The 21402-nt window shown below is 40.2% G+C and overlaps 2 protein-coding genes across 11 annotated transcripts in view; one reads left to right on the top strand and one right to left on the bottom strand.

The window, feature by feature from the left end:
* The window catches only part of RMI1 (RecQ mediated genome instability 1), a 25280-nt gene extending 16354 nt beyond the window's left edge, over positions 1 to 8926 (bottom strand). Inside the window, exon 1 of the mRNA XM_010384010.2 lies at positions 8740 to 8926. The gene's annotated coding sequence lies outside the window, so the exon portion shown is untranslated. The remainder of the gene's footprint in view (positions 1 to 8739) is intronic.
* HNRNPK (heterogeneous nuclear ribonucleoprotein K) lies at positions 8849 to 21402 on the top strand. Of its 10 annotated transcripts, none has more exons than XM_010384016.2 (17): positions 8849 to 9128; positions 11164 to 11243; positions 11343 to 11427; positions 11824 to 11921; positions 12572 to 12628; positions 14142 to 14185; positions 15056 to 15128; positions 15654 to 15725; positions 16228 to 16341; positions 16633 to 16761; positions 17396 to 17703; positions 17838 to 17892; positions 18213 to 18296; positions 18664 to 18679; positions 18757 to 18839; positions 19252 to 19421; positions 20200 to 21402. In XM_010384016.2, exons 3-17 carry the CDS (start codon positions 11370 to 11372, stop codon positions 20228 to 20230), a joined length of 1392 nt encoding a protein of 463 aa, XP_010382318.1. In that variant the 5' UTR covers positions 8849 to 9128; positions 11164 to 11243; positions 11343 to 11369; the 3' UTR covers positions 20231 to 21402. The 10 variants fall into 10 exon arrangements, with proteins under 10 accessions (XP_010382318.1, XP_010382313.1, XP_030774963.1 ...); XM_010384011.2 differs by having other exon boundaries at positions 20140 to 21402; XM_010384017.2 differs by lacking the exon at positions 8849 to 9128 and adding an exon at positions 9360 to 9477.

The raw sequence follows: 21402 nt of genomic DNA, 5'->3' as shown, positions 1-21402 counted from the left end.
AAAAATATAAACAAAATTAGGTGGGCATGGTGGCATGTGCCAGTGGTCTCAACTACTCAGGAGGTTGAGATGGGAGGATCACTTGAGCCTGGGAGGTCAAGGCTGCAGTAAGCCAAGGTCACACCACTGCATTCAGCCTGGGTAACAGAGCAAGACCGTGTCTCAACAAAACAAACAAACAGAAGGCAAAAAGAAAAACGATATGGATACTTCACCAAAGAAAATATGCAGATGGCAAATAAACACAGGAAAACGTTCAATATTATTAGACATCAGGGAAATGCAAAATTAAAATCAAAGGTGATATCACTACACACGTAAAATAAAAAATAACGGCCGGGCGCAGTGGCTCAAGCCTGCAATCCCACCACTTTGGGAGGCCGAGACAGGCGGATCACAAGGTCAGGAGATGGAGACCATCCTGGCTAACCCGGTGAAACCCCGTCTCTACTAAAAAGTACAAAAAATTTGCCAGGCGAGGTGGCGGGCGCCTGTAGTCCCAGCTACTCGGGAGGCTGAGGCAGGAGAATGGCGTAAACCTGGGAGGCGGAGCTTGCAGTGAGCCGAGATCCGGCCACTGCACTCCAGCCTGGGCGAAAGAGTGAGACTCCGTCTCAAAAAAAAATAAAATAAAATAAAAAATAACTGACAATACCAACTACTAGAATTCTCATTGCTAGTGAGAATGCAAAATGGCACAGCCACTGTGGAAAAGAGCTTGGCAGGTTTCTACAAAGGAAAATAGTTGGGCCAGGTGCAGTGGCTGATGCCTGTAATCCCAGCACTTTGAGAGGCTGAGGGAGGGCAGACTGCTTGAGCCTGGGAGTTTGATACCTGCCTGAGCAACACAGCAAAACCCTGTCTCTACCAAAAATGCGAAAATTAGCCAGACATTGTGGTGCATGCCTGTAGTCCCAGCTACTCAGAAGCCTAAGGGAGGAGGATCACCTGAGCCCAGGAGGACAAGGCTGCAGTGAGCTGTGATCATACCTCTGCTCTCCAGCCTGGGTGATAGAGCAAGACCCTGTCTCAAAACAAAATAAAACAAAACAAAAGGAAAACAGTTTAGCATTTTCTTAGAAATCAAAACATACACTTACCATATAACCCAGCAATGCAACTGCAAGGTATTTACTCAAGAGAGTAAATACTTTTGACATCCATTAAAATCCTGTATATGGCCAGGTGTGGTGGCACACACCCGTAATCCCAACACTTGGGGAAACTAAAGTGGGAGGGTCACTTGAGGCCAGTAGTTTAAAATCAGCCTGGGCAATATGGCAAGACTATCTCTCACAAAAAATTAAAAAACTGAATGTGGTGGCGCATGCCTGTAGTCCTAGCTCCCTGGGAGGCAGAGGTAGGAGGATCACTTGAGCCCAGGAGGTTGAGGCTGCAGTGAGCCATGTTTGCACTACTGCACTCCAGCCTGAGTGACAGACTGAGACTCTGTCTCAAAAAAAACCCACCCACATGTCCTTAATTTGGTCAATTGATAAACTGATAATATCCATACAATGGAATACTATTTAATAATAAAAATAAACTATGGACACAAAGAATGATATGTATGAATGTCAAATTCAGTATAAGTGAAGGAATAATTCCATTTATATGACATTCAGGAAAAACGCAACACTATACAAACAGAAAACAGTTCAGTGGTTGCCAAAGGCTGGAAATGTGGAAAGAGGTTGACAACAAGGGGCAAAAGAAAATTTTGGGGATGATGGAACTGTTCTATAACATGACAATAGTGGTGGTGGTTGGTGGTTACACGACTGTATCTGTTTATCAAAACTATACACCAAAAAATATGAATTTTACTGAAGGTAAATTATACTCCAATTAAAAAACTGAAGGTAAACAGCAAAAGAATAGAAATATAACAACTTTCAAACTAGCTGAGGAAAACAAAGAATAAAGAAAACAATCTAACAGAAGGCATAAAAGGAGCAGAAAAATGATAAAAATAAAAACAATAAGGCGGCAGGCCGGGCACGGCGGCTCAAGCCTGTAATCCCAGCACTTTGGGAGGCTGAGGTGGGTGGATCACCTGAGGTCAGGAGTGTGAGTCAACATGGTGAAACTCCATCTCTACTAAAAATACAGAAATTAGCTGGGTGTGGTGGTGCATGCTTGTAATCCCAGCTACTCAGGAGGCTGAGGCGGAAAATCACTTGAATCCAGAAGGCAGAGGTTACAGTGAGCCAAGATCGCACCACTGCACTACAGCCTGGGTGACAGAGTGAGACTCCATCTCAAACAAACACACAAACAAATAAATAAATAAATAAATAAATAAAATCATGGCTCTTAGTTGCACCAATTCAATAAGGTGCCTATTTCCTCCAGTAAAATTTAAGTAACACGGTGCTGGCAAATGGACCTAGTATAATTTTCAAAGGTGTTGTAAAAATGTGATGACAGACATTAGATTAGGTAAACTGAAATGAGGACAAAGTGTCCTTTCAGTTGACTTTGAAACTTCAAAAGAAATGAATCAGTAAGAAAAGAAGAAAGACTGATTGGTTATGAACTGAAAAGGTCAAGGCTGGACAGAAAATGAACAAGAATGAATTTCAGAGATATTAATCCTCTATTTCCCACCAGGTACAGATGTATAAACAGAGAATTGAAGACTTTGCTGAAAATAAAACCTATTTTGTAAGACTTTAAAAATTTTTTAAAGGTATCAATAAAAAATGTACTTCTACATCTACAATGTTATCTAAACCTCAAAACAGTAATTTTTTGATAGAGTATTATCTGACAATGATGAAACTGAGACATGAAGATTAAGGCATAAATATCATATCCAAAAGCAGACCCAGAACTAAAACATAAATTCTGCTAATCTCCATTCCTATTTTTCTGTCAACTTAAGTGGAAAGAGGAAGTAAAACCAGTCCCTCAATTCAAAACCCACTTATGTATAAAATTCACATATAAATGGCCACTCTATAAGAGTGGTTTGTTGGTACAATAACGAACAAACTTCTCAGGTCTCACGTAAATAACAAGTTCATCTAATGTTTTCTAAATTGTTTCATTTACAAAATCAAATGAAAGAAAAACTTAAAAATATCACCTACACCTACTATATTTATCTTTGTGATAGCTTCGACATAGTGCTGCAGTTAAGTACTACTTTGCCTTTTGCTGTAACTCTACTAACATAGCACATAAAATAATTTTTACATTTTTTGAATATTACAAACTGATATGCTAAGGCTTATGCATCAGTTTATTTTTTAATTCATTTTTTTAAATTCCAAACTTGCTCTTCCTTGTATGTGCTACTTTTTTGTTTGTTTGTTTCTGAGACAGAGTCTCGCTCTGTCACCCCGGCTGGAGTGCAGTGGCACAATCTCGGCTGACGGCACACTCCGCCTCCCCGATTTCCGCCATTCTTCTGCTGCCTCAGCCTCCCGAGTAACTGGGACTACAGGCGCCCGCCACCACGCCCGGCTAATTTGTTTTGTATTTTTAGTAGAGATTGGGTTTCACCGTGTTAGCCAGATGGTCTCAATCTCCTGACCTCGCGGCCTGGGCCTCCCAAAGTGCTGGGGGTTACAGGCGTGAGCCACTGCGCCCGGTTGTATGTGCTATTGAACACCGCAAGTGGCAAAACTCCTTTCAGCCAGAAGTTGGGATAAATTCTGAAAAACACTGCTCAGTGAACCCCAACAACTAAACTGTTCCATTAAACGTGTGTCAGTCCTAATTAATAACTCTAAGTACTACTCTCAACTTCTGAAGCCGACATACTATAAATTCACAGTAATGTTATCATAACTAGGCAAACAAAAAAAATTCCAGTGACTGAACACCCAAAAGATAACCAAGACACCTGTAAAACACAAGCAAATGTGATAAGAGATACTTAACACTGTATAAGCATTCCAATACAACTATTCTCAAATATTTTATCAAAAAGTCAAGAACTTCAGAAGAAAAAAAATAACTGCTAATGTACATCTGTTACACAGATCTCTTCACTTAACAGTAAAGTAGAAAGTAGGATTGATCTAGGATACTGATACAATTCCTACAATTGCATGTCTTAATTATAATAAAAAAAGATGGATAATATGTTATTTTTCCTACAGAAAAGCTTATTAAAATGTTTAATCAAATGGAAAAATATTAAGTAAGATCTATATTATAAAGTTCAGACTGGATATTAATAATTGAGATCTTTAATAATTTGGTAAATTATATTAATGGCATCTAGTCCTTCAGAAAATTCCTAAGGTTTTCATCCTTCCTTTGCTTGGGAAATTGGGTAACCATAGTCACAAGCAGGTAGAAGCAGCTCAGAGGTGGAGATTAGCAAGGGCAGCACAAATTCCCGTGTGCTAATGTACAAAGAACAGCTCCTGATCCTAAAGAACTCCACTGTCCAAGAAAATAATAATAAATTTGGAAAAAAATGTCTTTTAAATTATACATTAAGATATGTTCGGGTCGGGCGTGGTGGCTCCTGCCTGTAATCCCAGCATTTTGGGAGGCTGAGGCGGGTGGATCGCCTGAGGTCAGGAGTTCAAGACCAGCCTGACCAACATGGAGAAGCCCTGTCTCTACTAAAAACACAAAAAAATTAGCCAAGCCTGGTGGCGCATGCCTGTAATCCCAGCTACTTGGGAGGCTGAGACAGGAGAATCGTCTGAACCCAGGAAGCAGAGGGTGCAGTGAGCTGAGATTGTGCCATTGCACTTCAGTCTGGGTAACAAGAATGAAACTTTGTTTCAAAAAAAAATAAAAAAATAATAAAAAAGATATGTTCAAAGCTGGTAATCCCAGCAGTATGGGAGGCAAAGGCGGATGGATCACCTGAGGTCAGGAGTTCCAGATCAGCCTGACCAACATGGAGAAACCTCGTCTCTACTAAAAACACAAAAAAATTAGCCGAGCGTAGTGGCGCATGCCTGTAATCCCAGCTACTAGGGAGGCTGAGGCAGGAGAATCGTTTGAACCCAGGAGGCAGAGGTTGCAGTGAGCCAAGATTGCACCACTGCACTCCAGCCTAGGCAAGAAGAGTGAAACTCCGGTCTCAGGAAAAAAAAAAAAAAAAAGTATGTTCATACCATATTATCCACTTCTTTTACTTTCCAGAATAAAGGACACAATCATAAATAAGGACCAAAAAAAAGCCATATATTTAAGGAGACAATATCCTAAGTACTGTGATTTGACCTTTACAAATTAAGTGAATATATTATCACATATACCCCAAAACTATGCACAACTTTTTTGCATCAATAACTAACAAAATAAATAAAGACAAAGATTTATGTGGCAGAGTGTTTACCAGTGAGTTTTTATAGTTTGAAAAAAACAAACAAAATGTTCAAAATGGGAAAAAAGTTAAATATATTTCACCGCCACCATGAAATGAAAAGCTATGAAATCTTTAAAGAAACCATTTTTAAGAATAATTTATTTGGGAGGCCGAGACGGGCGGATCACGAGGTCAGGAGATCGAGACCATCCTGGCTAACATGGTGAAACCCCGTCTCTACTAAAAATATACAAAAATCTAGCCGGGCGAGGTGGCGGGCGCCTGTAGTCCCAGCTACTCGGGAGGCTGAGGCAGGAGAATGGCGTGAACCCGGGAGGCGGAGCTTGCAGTGAGCTGAGATCCCGCCACTGCACTCCAGCCCCGGCGACAGAGCGAGACTCCGTCTCAAAAAAAAAAAAAAAAAAAAAAAAAAGAATAATTTAATGACACAGAAATACATTTATTTACATTTTTGGGGGGAAAAGAACACATATAAAATTACATACAGCTTAATCCCCATTAATTTTATAATCAGGAAAAAAAATTTTTAAGAAAGATGATTAGCATTGTGTGAATGACAAACTTGGCTGATCACACTAATATACATTCTAGATCTGGACTGCCAGGAACTAAACAAAAGAGAATAAAGTGGGAAAATTTTATCACCTACCACGAAGGTCTAGGCATATTTGATTTCCAGATTAATTTTCAGTCAGCCTCATATATTCCCATCTTTTTTTTTAATAAAAAGTGAGGCAGGAGTGTCCTCCTTTTGGACATTACATGTGCCATTGCGACAACAGCTGAGACTTAAAAGCACTAACGAATATTTAAATCTACTCCACATTTCCATTATCTTCATCTAAACAATAAAGGTAAGTCTACATTTTAATTCATTGAGGATGAGTTCAAGGTAATCCTGGAATTTTTGAGAAGATACTCCAAAAATTAGGGAGGAAAAATTTATACTGTGTATGACTGAAATTAGAAGTAATCAGAGGAGGTTTTTGTGGATCCTCCATAACTTAAGGTAAGGAAAAGACAGAAAAGAGAATCTGGAACCCAATTTTGCTATGTGACCTTGGATATGTTTCTTAGCTTCTTAGTATTAGCTCGTTCATCCATAAAACAAAGATAACTAACAACTTAAAGAACTCTAAAAAGTATTAAACTGCCAGCACAAAGTTTAGCACACAGTGGGGAACTCAAGAAACAGTAGTTACAAATATTATTTTAAACAATAATCCAGCTGGATAGTGTACAATCTCAATTGTATTAGCCCATCTAAAGTAAATCTCACATCTAAGTAACATCGGGTCTAAATTCACTGAGTCCAAAATGATCACTACACCAATACACCATAGAACCAATTACACAAAACTGGAGTCAATGAATTTATGGTAAGTTCTTGAATGAACACAGGTATAAAATTAGTGGGTTGAAAAATCTTAATTTCAAACAGAGAATAAAAGGATGGAGAAAAAACAGACTTTCCTGTTATTTAAAGAGCAAACCTAAAAATTAAAAGAAGTAAAGAGGAAATCAAATGGGGGAAAAACAGCAACCATCCCACAATGGCATCTAGAGGGGATGAATAATTTACACCAGTCGGGGTCCAGTCTGGACAATGAAATTGGGAGGAAGAAGTTCTTATATAGGGCTGCTTACTTGTGATTCCCACTCATCACTGCTTATCAAGAAAATGATGACTGCAACAAACATACTAACTTTAAAGAAAGTACAGCATCATTATTACCGTACCGCTATTTGTCCATATTAGTGTCAATTACATGTCTCAGATTTTCAATGACAAACTCAATTAAATGTTGCAAATCCTAACTGGCGGATTAAATCTCTATAATCCAAGTATCCCCAGCCCCTACATAATCTCATCAACGTCGAATATTTAATAAAATTCTGAACTTTGTGTTTTAGAGCTGAAATGTGAGTTAAGTTTTACCTACCCAACAAGATCATACACTCTTCATGGTGGGGACCATTTTAAAAATTATATTACCACTTAAAGAGAACTTTTATAAACTCCACAATCCCGGACATTATGTTCTAACAGTATGTGTTAACGTATCCTCCCAGAATGTAAATACCGGTGTTTATCACGAAATCCTCAGTGTGCCTTAACAAGTTTTCCTCTAATCAGGCAAGTAAAAGATGCTGGGTGGATGCAATCATGGCCATTTAAAAGAATGCTGGTATATATATTTTGCAAATTACCCAAGAAGGAAACATAACAGGAATGAATCAGCACAAAATCATCACCACTAAAATATATATGAATGTATTCGGTCAATGGTGGATTTCGCTTCATGTGCAGATTATAACATCTTTATGCTTCAAAATGAGTTTGGGATTGTGGGCGGAGGCCGGAAGGTTGACGAGTAAGGATGTGGAAAGCGGGTACTACCAGGGCTGGAGATTTCCCAGGGTTGTCACCGATTGAAAGTGACCTTATGTGCCTTAACAAAGGAAGTCATGAAAGGTTGGCACAGGAGCCTTAGAAATAAGGAACCGAGGCCGGGCGCGGTGGCTCACGCCTGTAATCCCAGCACTTTGGGAGGCCGAGGCGGGCGGATCACGAGGTCAGGAGATCAAGACCATCCTGGCGAACACGGTGAAACCCTGTCTCTACTAAAAATACAAAAAAAATTAGCCGGGCGAGGTGGCGGGCGCCTGTAGTCCCAGCTTCTAGGGAGGCCGAGGCAGGAGAATGGCGTGAACCCGGGAGGCGGCGGAGCTTGCAGTGAACCGAGATCGCGCCACTGCACTCCAGCCTGGGCGACAGAGCAAGACTCCGTCTCAAAAAAAAAAAAAAAAGAAAGAAAGAAGGAACCGAATACAATGCAAGTGCGAACTGAACCCGCTAGAACAGGAGCACGTTTGAGGGCGAGGGTTTGGGGGTTTTTATCTGTTTTCATCACTGCCACAATAAGACAAGCGATTTGAATGGAACGTGGAGGTCTACAACGTATTTAGCGATATGCATTCATCTTAGGAGACGAGTGCGATATTTACTGTCTAAAAATTTTATCGGAATAAACTACAGCGACGACACTACAAAATACTTCCATCTCAGGCGCCATTACCCAAGAGGAAAGTCTCATCAGAACGGAGAGCCCTGTGAAATCGCCTGTGCCCTTCTCGGCGAGAAGTTCTCCAGGACTCCCAGGCTCGCCCCGCGTTTCCCCGGCTCCCGCCCCAGCGCAACGCGGGCCGAGAACCGCCAGCTGCGCCTCCGGGCCCAGCCTTGGCTGACTGAGGCCCCGGACCGTTACAAACAGCGGGTTTCCGAAGCGTGGGCCGGGAACAGCTGACGCAGGCGGCCCGCACTTACCGCAGCGCAGCTAGTCCCTCAGCCCACAGCCCGGGGTGGGGTAAGGGGCTTCGGGCGCAAGTGTGGGCTGCGGAAACAGGGGCATAAGTCTGGGCCAAGCACCGACCTGGGCGTCCCGCATTTCCCTCGCGCAACAGCGGTCCCTGGGCCGCGCAATTGTAAGGACAGGAACCGCCGCAGCACTCTCCCAGATCCCTTTTTGCCTCTTCCCGCCCGATTTGCCGCGCGCTCGCGCCCCTCCTCCAACCCCAAAGGACTCCTTGGGGCCTGGAAAACGCCCCTTCCCCGGCCCCTCCCTGTGCGCGTTAACTAGGCAGTTGTTAGACCTCGCGAGAGGTTCGCCCCCTAGTCGCTCCTCCCCCCAGCTAATGAGTGCGCGAACGAGAAAGGAGGAGGGCGCTCCAGGCGACAGCATTGCAGACGCCATTATCCTCTGTTTCTCTGCTGCACCGACCTCGACGTCTTGCCTGTGTCCCACTTGTTCGCGGCCTATAGGTAATTGGAGTTATTGGAGCTTGGGTATTGCTGATTCGGGCATGGGTTTGGCCTCCCTGAAAGGCTGCGTTGACTTTTCCCAAGCCCGGGTTTTCTCGAGCCCTCAGTGGCCTCACAGCCCGAAGGGAGGCGCTGGCGGGAGGCGGGGTTGTCGCCTCCCCCGTTGCCTTGATTGACGTGGCCTCGGGCCAATTGCTTTGCCCTCGCACCATCGCCGAAGCCCTGGCAGCCAATAGGGCGCGACGGCGGGGAGGACGCGAGAAGGCGGGGGAGGGGAGCCTGCGCTCGTTTTCTGTCTAGCTCCGACCGGCTGAGGCGGCGCGCGGCGGAGAGACGGCGGCCTCGCGCGGTGAGAAGCCGGGTTAGGGGAGCGGCTCGTGGAGGTGAGGGTCGGAGCCCAGTTTTTCGGCTTGAGGGAGGCGTTCTGGGGGCCGCCTTGGTGTTTGGCCGCTTCTCCGAGTGGGAACGTTGCCCGGTGTCCCCTCCCCCACCTCCGCCATTTCCCTGAGTGTGTATCCGCAGTCCGCGTTGTGGTCTTAGAGACTTCGGGGATTCGTGAGGCATGTGCCTTTAGAATGAGCTGGAGCTACGTGGCACTGGGAACTAGGAACCTCGTGGAGGAAAGGAGCCCGGCGGGGGGAGAAGGTCGCGCCGCCGCTCTCTTTGTGTGAGCCCCGCCTCACCTTGGGTCTCCCGGCCCGGGGTCGGAGCTGGAGCGGCGGGGATGGAACAGTCAGGGCTGCCTCGGTGGCTTTGTCTCGGGCGATGGGGGGAGGATGCGGGGGATGAGACCTCGGGACCGCGTGGTGGGTGGGGGAGGGGGTCGGCGCTCGGCTCCGCCTAGTAGCACGTAGTCGCCATTACGCGGGCCGCCATTTCCTGTCGGATCCGGGTGAGGAGAGGTGGCGGCGCTTCTGCTATCGACTCTCGCTTTTTCGAGTCCTGTTACCCGGCTGTTTCCGATCCCGGTATCGGGAGGCGGGGAGGGGAGGGCGCGTTGGCGCTTGGCCAGTCGAGCACATACTTAGCGGATTTTCGGGGTCTGGGGACTTGTGACTGCAGGACCCGAAGGGTGAGCAGCGCGCGGCAGCATTATTCTTATAGATAAGCCCTGCTATTTTTGCTTAAACTTTCTTATCCAAATTTCTCCCACCCCACCTCAGAAATTGAGTGCTGGGCCGGGAGAATGTCGTTTCAGTTAGTCGTTAGAAGAGCAATAAGTCTACCAACGATATGGGAGAATGGGAGGCATAAAAGTGCCTCGATCGTTGGCTCTTTGCTGTCTAGCCAACCTTCTAGTAGAGGCCGCTTGTCAACTCCTAGTCCCGACAAGAGGGAAGCTTAAAAAGGCTGTTTGCAGGCCTGTCGACCGTTCTGGCGCGTAGACACTTTAGTTTTCATATTACAGGGGTAATTGTCGGGTTGTACTCTCTCAAGCCTAATTTAAAGTAGTCCGCTAGTGACTGTTAGTTTTCAAGGGCTCCATTAGCTTCGCTGATTTATAGACTAGTAGTGTGATAGTTTGGATCTGGTCCTGTATTAGATTTTTGGATTTATTCCTCCGGTAGATTGTTGATGGATGTGTTCGCAGTGGCGATCTTGTCTTGATCTCGTCACGTAAGATCGCTTCAGGCATGAGTCGAAAGAAATAGAAAAGCAATTAGAAGTTTTAGTATTAAATTAGTTTTTCCAGTGAATAAGATGCATTGTAACTTTTCATAAATGTATGCTTTGTGGATGACATTTAATCTTTTCAGGCTTTTGTGAACGTGCTGTATAAAACAATTCATTGCTGTATTGGGAGTTAATTCAGTGGCTAAAAGTTATTGTTCTAACTTAGCAAAAAATCAAACCAGGCTCCCTTGAATTTTGTATTTTTTTTGGCAGTCATTTGAATTGTGAAACCCTAAAATTAGTCAAGTTTTTAGAAACAGCTAGTTTTTTTGGGTTCAAATCAGTGTTGACTGTGATCAGAAACAAATATTCAGTAATAGGAATAAATAAAAGCAAAACTGATTTCTGTTGGTTCTTATAGGCTACTGCAGCACTGGGGTGTCAGTTGTTGGTCCGACCCAGAACGCTTCAGTTGTGCTCTGCAAGGATATATAATAATTGGTACGTTCTAGATGCAGTGTGTTTTTTTTTTTTTTTTTTTTTTTTTTTCAGCTTGCTTTCCAATAAGCCAAATGTACTAGCTTCTTTATTTTTCAACAGATTGGTGTGCCCATTTAATAAAAGAATATGGAAACTGAACAGCCAGAAGAAACCTTCCCTAACACTGAAACCAATGGTGAATTTGGTGAGAATAAATTTTAATTTTAACAGTATTTTCTTATTCTGTTAATTATTGCCTAGAAGTGTGGGGTGAAATTTTGGTATTTCTGTTTATGTAGATAATTTTAATTCAGCGATTTGTCAATTACATATTAGCTTTTATTTATGAAGTAGAAGTAACTGATTTGCATATAAAAATTTTTTCCTTGCATTTTGGGATTTCAAGGCCTTTGAAGTATTTTGTCACAGTATTTTGTGTTTGGTGCATTTTACTAGATGGAAGCATAAGGTTAAAGTCTATAGCAATGCCTTTGGCCTTTCTAAAACATGTCTAAGATTAGCAACAAGTCTCTTGAAACAGAATGGAGTTGCTTTGGAGACTTCGCTGCTTTCTTTGAAATCTGAACTGTTAATTTTTAAGGTAAACGCCCTGCAGAAGATATGGAAGAGGAACAAGCATTTAAAAGATCTAGAAACACTGATGAGATGGTTGAATTACGCATTCTGCTTCAGAGCAAGGTATGAATTTTATTCTTGAAAATTTGAAGGGGGTTCATACTCAAGTGGAAATCAAGATAAGGTCTGGTTTGGCTTTCTAGAAAGTCAAAAGTTTTACAGATTGAAGAATATAAAACATTTTGTTTGGGGTTCTTTCTAAACAGACTTGAAGGCTCTGGTGGTTTTGTTATTCCACTTATAATTAAGATTAAAGCCTTTGCTGTAGTGAACCACCACTACAGGTCAAGCTAGGAGGAGGGTGTGATTCTTAAAGTATTAATAGATTAAATCTTAATTATGTGTGGACTCCTTAGGAAACTGCTTGGTTGGCAGTTTATTGTTTTATCATGGGTCACAATATGAAGGTACCTACTAAAACTAAATTAATTGATTTATTTTACCAAAAGGTGCTATAAAATCTGTGCTTAGTTTTATTTTATACTTGGTGTATTTCTGATGTTGAGTACTCCAAACTATTTAGTCCTCAAAGCACTTAGAATTATATTTTAATTTTTGATTTGTTTTTGGCCTGGTCGTTTTTACATCCCCAGGTAGATTTTTATTCTTATAACAAATAGGTTAGAGGATTTTTTAGCAAAACCTAAGAGTATAGGTAGACATTAATTTTAGGGAAAGGCAAAATAATTTTTTTGTCTTTGTGTCTTCTCCAGAATGCTGGGGCAGTGATTGGAAAAGGAGGCAAGAATATTAAGGCTCTCCGTACAGACGTAAGTATTAAGAGATTAAACTACTACACGAGCAGCTTTCAGTTTATATGTCTATAGAAATTTAAAGATTTACATCCTAGAAATCATTTCATAGTTTAGCTACAAGACATTTGTAACAATTTATTATTACAGAATTGATTTCGAAGTTATCCATTCCTGTTTTAACAAAAGCCCAGATTGAGCAGGGTTGGGGGGGTGGTTTCTATTAAACCTCTTCACATTTTAATAAGAGTCCACCAAATTATTCACTTCATCAAGCAAGATAACATCTTAATTAGAAATAGCAACAAAGTGTAAAAGTCCTTGATTGCACCATTTCCTGTGTGTGAATCAATTACAGTATTCCTGAAAACCATTGCAGGTGGCTGGTTAAATCCAGAAAAATTTTTTTTGTTTTCTTTGGGAAGAAAAATGTCCATCTGTTCTTTGACGGCTTGCACATGGAGCACAAAGAATTTAATGTTGAGGTTGCATGATTTAAATATGGGTAAAGAATAGAGTAGGCACTTAATCTTACAATTGGGAAATCTTATAATTGGGAAACTGTTCGTCAATGCCTATGATTTGTTTGAGTCTTCATTTTACAGTGGGTTGACTCTTGTGATTAGACACATTAAATGTTGGCAGTGCCAGAAGTGAGCACGTTTGTAGGACTTGGCTACACCAAAATTTCTAAATTTTTTTTCTCATAGTGTACACATTTCTTAATGTTTTTCTTGCTGAAAATGAGGCAAATAACTTTGTGTCGAGTACTTATTTGACAGTATTTCATTTCTCTCTTGGTCGCAGATCTTTGTATGTTCCTCTTGATTACTGTAAACTGAACTTGCAAATTTGTTTAAAATTTTACAAACTTGCCTGTTAGGATCTAGGAATGCGTTTTAAAACCTCCAGACAACCAAACCAGTCTTATTAGTTAGGGTTTTTGGTGGTGTGGGAATTTTTGTTTTGTCTTTTATAAAACCTCTCTCCTCTTAATCCAGATGTTCTGTATAATTATCTGGGTTATTAATTTCCCCATTTCCTCAAGAATTTCAGTAAACTTTGAGTCAGGTTTTGTGTCTACCCTCATGAGCCAGCCTGCTACTGAAACATCGTTTGTTTTTCTTAAAAAAATAAAAAAGGCTAGAACCATCATTTGAGGTCCTTAATGTTAAGCCACAGTCAGATTTAGAGAAGTCCATTATTGTGTTAGTCTTCAGAACAACTTAAGCTTGTTTCATTAATTGAGAGTATGAGTATAGTTTGTATTAAATTAAAATTTATTGCTTTTCCCCCTTTTCCCTCTCCTTGTTTTTTTGGCCATATATCTCCGTTGCCCATGTACTGGATCGACTTACCCCTGCGTTGCCCACCATGACGTTGGCCCATCCGCCCCTGAACGCCCATGTGAAAACCCTGGTTGGCTATGCCCAAAAATGTGCTCGTTGCCAAACGGGTACCATACTTGACAACTTCTGATTGAATGCCCATGCCCAATGCCAACATCCACGAACGCCAATGACCAATGCAGTACAATGCCAGTGTTTCAGTCCCAGACAGCAGTGGCCCCGAGCGGTATGTCCCAACAGTTTATGCCTCACTGCCTGATTAGAAAGAGAGAAATGTATTTTATTACCTGCCTTTTATATAATTAAATAGTATCCCCTTTAGACGGTGTATTGTTTTTCAAGTTTCTGTCTTATTTTCCCCATTAAGTCTTTTTGTCACTGAACTTTTACCGTGAGTTGCCCACCCAAACGATCCACTAATTTTATTTCGATGGAAGGAGCACAGCTTCAAGTGTTGCATATTTGCCGCATTGTAAATCAAATTGTTACCAAAATAGTCTCTCGCTCTGTCTTTGTGGCCCACCTTGCTTCCCAACATTGCCTGTTCATAATTTTTTCTGATGAAATGCTAACTCTGGTTCACTTTCCTACACTTCTCATTTGTGTTGTCTTTGTTTTGTCTTGCATTTGTATTTGTTTTCTTGCAGAGCCCATTAGTGATCTAATTTCTAACTGGTATTCATAACCTTACTCCAGATACAATGTTCACCACTCGCATATTCCCCCACTTTGCCTAAGAGAAGGTGTGCCAGTTTTACCAATGTAACAGCGAGGGTATCCTTAACTTAGTGGTGGCGGGGAACATAAATATTCAACTCTGCTTCAGTTCTGGTCAGTTTATTGCCCACTTAATCTGAGCCCTTCCAAAAGCCCATTCTCTCTGTCTCTCTGCAAGTCTCCTAATATTGTTATCATGTCTGTATTGGGTATAAAACAAAATGCATGTGAGAAATCTATAAATAGGCTACTTTAAATGGGGAATATTAAATAATTGTATGTTACATCTCTGTAAAAGTTTGTATGACTTGGTGACAAACAAAACTCATTTTTCTTTTCCGCCTTTTTTGTATTATCTGGTATTTGTGGTGTTTGACAGCATATTGAGTATCAGTGCTGATATTGAAACAATTGGAGAAATTCTGAAGAAAATCATCCCTACCTTGGAAGAGGTAGGCTCATTTTTTTTTTAAAATATATTTGACAATATGAGGGGGAAATGTTTAAAGTGTATTGTATTGGGGTATGATGGGGGAGGTGGAGAGACAATGGATATAACAGTTTGCAGCAGTATGTTAACGTGCTACATAATTTTGTACATACATAATTTGTTTTTTTAAAAAAAACAAAAAACAGGCTGACCACTGCTGGAGTAAATGTGAACTTATCTGTGGTCATGTGCTTTCATGGGTTTAGTATGTATTTTATGGGCTTTAGTTTTAGAAAGATTTTTTAGAGTATTTGTGGGAATATGTTGAAAAGGAGAATTATTTAGATTTGGGATTTTACAACTACGTAATTCACTTAGGTATATAGAGAAAAGTATTTTATGTTTTATATCATCTTAATGTTGAGTAAAGCAGTTTCTCATTTAATAATTAGGTTTAAAATATGTTGTAGTAGCTTTACCAATATATGCGACAATAGCCTGATCACGCTAGACACTTAACCTATTACTCTTATTTTTCTACTTTCAGGGCCTGCAGTTGCCATCACCCACTGCAACCAGCCAGCTCCCGCTCGAATCTGATGCTGTGGAATGCTTAAATGTATGTCATAGTGCCATTGAACCCCACTGAAGTATGGAGCCTGGCCCATAGGATCGATTATATTTTTAACATAGTGTGCTTTTCCCATCTCTATAGAAAAAGGCTTAAAAACATGATACATGAATGGTCTTACAACTCACTGTTGACCCTGCTCCATGCTGCAGTGGGAATTAACTACATTTGCAAAGTGCTTTGCAGTCATTTTTATTATGGTGTTATTTGAATGTTAATAATAATTTTGTGGTAACAGCGACATGCTAAATGGCTGCAGTGTGGGTATGGTGTTGCAGGACCTGAAAATAAAATAGTTTTTTAAGGTGGTGCAGAATGTCCTTTTTGGGCCTGGCTATTGAGGATAATAAGCACATAACTGGTAAAGTTATTGAAATATAAATTCAGGTTGCTCACTGCAACAGTATATTATTGTTACGCTTATAGCAGATAAGTGTGTATTGGGGAATTGTTGATTTGAGACTAAAATTTTATAACTCTCCCTCCACAGTACCAACACTATAAAGGAAGTGACTTTGACTGCGAGTTGAGGCTGTTGATTCATCAGAGTCTAGCAGGAGGAATTATTGGGGTCAAAGGTGCTAAAATCAAAGAACTTCGAGAGGTAAAAAAAAAAATTCTGCCATATGCCTTGCTGGAAAGTAAATTTTCATATAGACTTGTTTCTTTGAGCTTCTCTCACTTCCCTTCTGAGTTCCCTCCGAAGATTGCTTATCACAAATGACAAAAAATGTCTGGCATTGCTATTGTCAAAATTTTTATACTATTGCAAAGTTGTGCGATAATGAGGTTTTTATATTATGGGGGGATAATTGTTGAATTCAAATGTAATTTTCACTGAACCTACGAAAGCTAATTTTCTTCTAATTTTTTTTTTTTTATGATCTTACTACAGAACACTCAAACCACCATCAAGCTTTTCCAGGAATGCTGTCCTCATTCCACTGACAGAGTTGTTCTTATTGGAGGAAAACCCGATAGGGTTGTAGAATGCATAAAGATCATCCTTGATCTTATATCTGAGGTACTTCTGAACACGTTTCTTTACATGTGGTTTTATGAAACAAAGTGATAACCTGCAAAAGTAGCTTCAGATCATTTAGTGTAATAGTCTTTATTTGCCCTTTCCCTAGCAATTTTCTATCACCTGGCTTCAGCCATCACTTTAATTTAGAAATGGTGGAGAGTGGTAATTTGTTGGTGGTATTTCTAGAGCCCTTGATCCTTCGAATGAATTTCCTAGAGTGTTGCTTGTGTCTTTGTAACTATGCTGCAGGGCTTCCTATCTCAGGTGCCTCAGTATGAATTACAGGCTTGCCAAGATTCTGATCTCTTCAGCCCTTGTTGTGAAATGTGCATTGTAGTTTGTTATGTGTAAAATGGGAGGGCTTTGTGGTTTCTTATGGTCTAAGTGTAAGAGCAAGCTGTTACTTCTCCCTGCACAGGCAATAGAACTCACTCACGTTTAGCACTTGCCAAAAGTATTGGATTTCTTGGGAATCTTTACTTTGCTACTGTTAGTGTTGATGTAATTCCTGTTTCTGCCTCTAGTACCTCCTGATGGGGGAATGACTTGTATTTTGTTGATGATAGAAGGGTTGGTATGAAGCGGGGCTCTTTTTCTTCAGTCTGTAAGTTTGTTCTATCTCTGTTTTTAGTCTCCCATCAAAGGACGTGCACAGCCTTATGATCCAAATTTTTACGATGAAACCTATGATTATGGTGGTTTTACAATGATGTTTGATGACCGCCGTGGACGCCCAGTGGGATTTCCAATGCGAGGAAGAGGTGGTTTTGACAGAATGCCTCCTGGTCGGGGTGGGCGTCCCATGCCTCCATCTAGAAGAGATTATGATGATATGAGCCCTCGTCGAGGACCGCCTCCCCCTCCTCCTGGACGAGGCGGCCGGGGTGGTAGCAGAGCTCGGAATCTTCCTCTTCCTCCACCACCACCACCTAGAGGGGGGTAAGTTTTTGTTTTTTTCATCTATGAATTGTTAATCTACAAGAAGCTGCGCTTAGTGATACACAAGGTAGACTTTGATTTGATATGTGTGGCATGTAAACAAGTTTAGATTACAACAAGTACTATGCTTGCAGAGACCTCATGGCCTATGACAGAAGAGGGAGACCTGGAGACCGTTACGATGGCATGGTAAGAACTTTGGTTTATTACCAGTGTTCTGTGTATGTGAGGGTTGTAACAATATAGTTCACATTTTGTTGAAGATTATAGTAATTAAAAAGCTTTTCTTACAAGTAAATTTTGTTTGAATTACTAGTTAAATCATTATTTCTGTTATTTGCTGCTGGCAGATTACGACTTTACTGAGCTTTGTTCCCTCAATTACATAATTGCTGCCTATATATGTACCCTCTTTTTTTGTTTTAATGTAACATGCAAATTAGGCATATAAAAACAGCTCTATAACAAAATACAGTGCGGGTTCATGTTAATATTTTTATTGCTAACAGGTTGGTTTCAGTGCTGATGAAACTTGGGACTCTGCAATAGATACATGGAGCCCATCGGAATGGCAGATGGCTTATGAACCACAGGTTGAGTATCATGGTTGTTCGTGTGTATATCAGTGATAATTTAAGATGTTTACCTGCTCTCCAGTAAGTTTTTTATTCCCCAGAGGATACTTACTGAAAATAGGATACGGGATGACTTTGGTTTCCTGAATAGAGGGATTTTATGAGTATTAAAATACTTGAATAGTGAAGCTGGGTGCAGTGGTGCTCACTCAACCCCAACTACAAAAAAGTCTGAGGCAGGAGGATCACTTCATCCCAAGAGTTTGAGACCAGCCTGGGCAACATAGCAAGACTCCATTTTTATTGAATGAATTTTTTTAAAAAGTAACAGGTAGTAATTACAATAGCAAAGTAATTTTCTATTTTTTTTTTTTTCTGTTTTTAGGGTGGCTCCGGATATGGTAAGTTTTCTCCTTTGTGAAATCAAACATTAATTTCATACTTTTTAAATGAACTTACTGCTCATTATTTAAATCAGATTATTCCTATGCAGGGGGTCGTGGCTCATATGGTGATCTTGGTGGACCTATTATTACTACACAAGTAACTATTCCCAAAGATGTAAGTATTTTTAATACTATGAGGAACATTTTATCACTTTTATGATTATTCCTCCTTTCTGTTTATTTTTTAATTAAGAAGGTTTTAACAAAAATACACATTTAGGAATGAGGTTATGTTCATAGGCTTTAGTGAGCTGGGTTTTCTGCTGTTTGAGCCTTGTCAAGTGATCAGTGCTGTTAATAAAAATAGTTGAGGGTTTTGAGCCCTTAATTAGCTAATTAAGGATAACATTAGTAAGTGTGACATAAATGCATTGTAACTCAAACTTTGACAGGTTTAGGGAGCATTAGATAATCAGTTAACCAAGAGTCTGAATGAATAAAATTAATACACTTCATGCTCCTTGAAAATACAGGTAGTAAATGGTAAAAGTATATCGTAAACACATACTTTTAAAAAATCTTTTCAGTTGGCTGGATCTATTATTGGCAAAGGTGGTCAGCGGATTAAACAAATCCGTCATGAGTCGGGAGCTTCGATCAAAATTGATGAGCCTTTAGAAGGATCCGAAGATCGGATCATTACCATTACAGGAACACAGGACCAGATACAGAATGCACAGTATTTGCTGCAGAACAGGTCAGTTAAAGTTTAGCTTTGTGTTAGCTTATACATACTAAAACCTTTAAAGAGCTTTTCTTCTCAATTGATTTTTTTCTTTTAGAAGCCATGGTGTCTCAACCTTTTGGGGACCTAACTTCTAAACATTCTAATAGTTTGCCTTGATTTTCTTCTGCTGTCTTACTAAAAACGAAGACATTCAATACTAATCTTGCTGGAAGAAGCCTTAACCAAGCAAACTTCTCATTTCTCTGGTGAAAACTGCTGCCAAAACCACTTGTTACAAAATTGTACAGAGCCTGTAGAAAATATAGAAGATTCATTGGATGTTGGCCTAGTTCTGTGTGGAAGACTAGTGATTTTGTTGTTTTTAGATAACTAAATCGACAACAAATCACAGTCTGCCATATGGCACAGGCCATGCCTCTACAGGACAAATGATTGGTGCTGTAAAATGCAGCATTTCACACCTTACTAGCATTCTTTGTCTTTTCTACCAAATATTAACAACTTTCAATTCCGTTTTCTTAATTCTGTTCTACTAATGTCTGATTTACTGCTCGTTTTTCTTGACATTTAACATTGCTTTAATTTGTAATTGCTTACGGTTTTTGAACTCTTCTAATTGTAATGGACATGTTGATCATTTTAATTTATCATTGAAATTGTCTTGATGTTGATTAAGATGTTACGAGCAAAAATTCTAATTCGCACTTTTTTTTCTTTTCTTTTATAGTGTGAAGCAGTATGCAGATGTTGAAGGATTCTAATGCAAGATATTTTTTCTTTTTTATAGTGTGAAGCAGTATTCTGGAAAGTTTTTCTAAGACTAGTGAAGAACTGAAGGAGTCCTGCATCTTTTTTTTTTTATCTGCTTCTGTTTAAAAAGCCAACATTCCTCTGCTTCATAGGTGTTCTGCATTTGAGGTGTAGTGAAATCTTTGCTGTTCACCAGATGTAATGTTTTAGTTCCTTACAAACAGGGTTGGGGGGGGGAAGGGCGTGCAAAAACTAACATTGAAATTTTGAAACAGCAGCAGAGTGAGTGGATTTTATTTTTTGTTATTGTTGGTGGTTTAAAAAAATTCCCCCCATGTAATTGTGAACACCTTGCTTTGTGGTCACTGTAACATTTGGGGGGTGGGACAGGGAGGAAAAGTAACAGTAGTCCACATGTCCCTGGCATCTGTTCAGAGCAGTGTGCAGAATGTAATGCTCTTTTGTAAGAAACCTTTTATGATTTTTAAAATAAATTTAGTGAACCTATTTTTGGTGGTCATTTTTTTTTTAAGACAGTCATTTTAAAATGGTGGCTGAATTTCCCAACCCACCCCCAAACTAAACACTAAGTTTGATTTTCAGCTCCTCTGTTGGACATATAAGTGCATCTCTTGTTGGACATAGGCAAAATAACTTGGCAAACTTAGTTCTGGTGATTTCTTGATGGTTTGGAAGTCTATTGCTGGGAAGAAATTCCATCATACATATTCATGCTTATAATAAGCTGGGGATTTTTTGTTTTTGCAAATGCTTGCCCCTACTTTTCAACATTTTCTATGTTAGTAGTTGTGAAGAACTAAGGTGGGGAGCAGTACTACAAGTCGAGTAATGGTATTAGTATATACCAGAATTCTGATTGGCAGCAAGTTTTATTAATCAGAATAACACTTGGTTATGGAAGTGACTAATGCTGAAAAAATTGATTATTTTTATTAGATAATTTCTCACCTATAGACTTAAACTGTCAACTTGCTCTAGTGTCTTATTAGTTAAACTTTGTAAAATATATATATACTTGTTTTTCCATTGTATGCAAATTGAAAGAAAAAGATGTACCATTTCTCTGTTGTATGTTGGATTATGTAGGAAATGTTTGTGTACAATTCAAAAAAAAAAAAAAGATGAAAAAAGTTCCTGTGGATGTTTTGTGTAGTATCTTGGCATTTGTATTGATAGTTAAAATTCACTTCCAAATAAATAAAACACCCATGATGCTAGA

Source organism: Rhinopithecus roxellana, chromosome 16 (assembly GCF_007565055.1).
Source record: "Rhinopithecus roxellana isolate Shanxi Qingling chromosome 16, ASM756505v1, whole genome shotgun sequence".
Classification (NCBI taxonomy): Eukaryota; Metazoa; Chordata; class Mammalia; order Primates; family Cercopithecidae; genus Rhinopithecus; species Rhinopithecus roxellana.
This window is presented reverse-complemented; position numbering and strand designations above follow the sequence as displayed.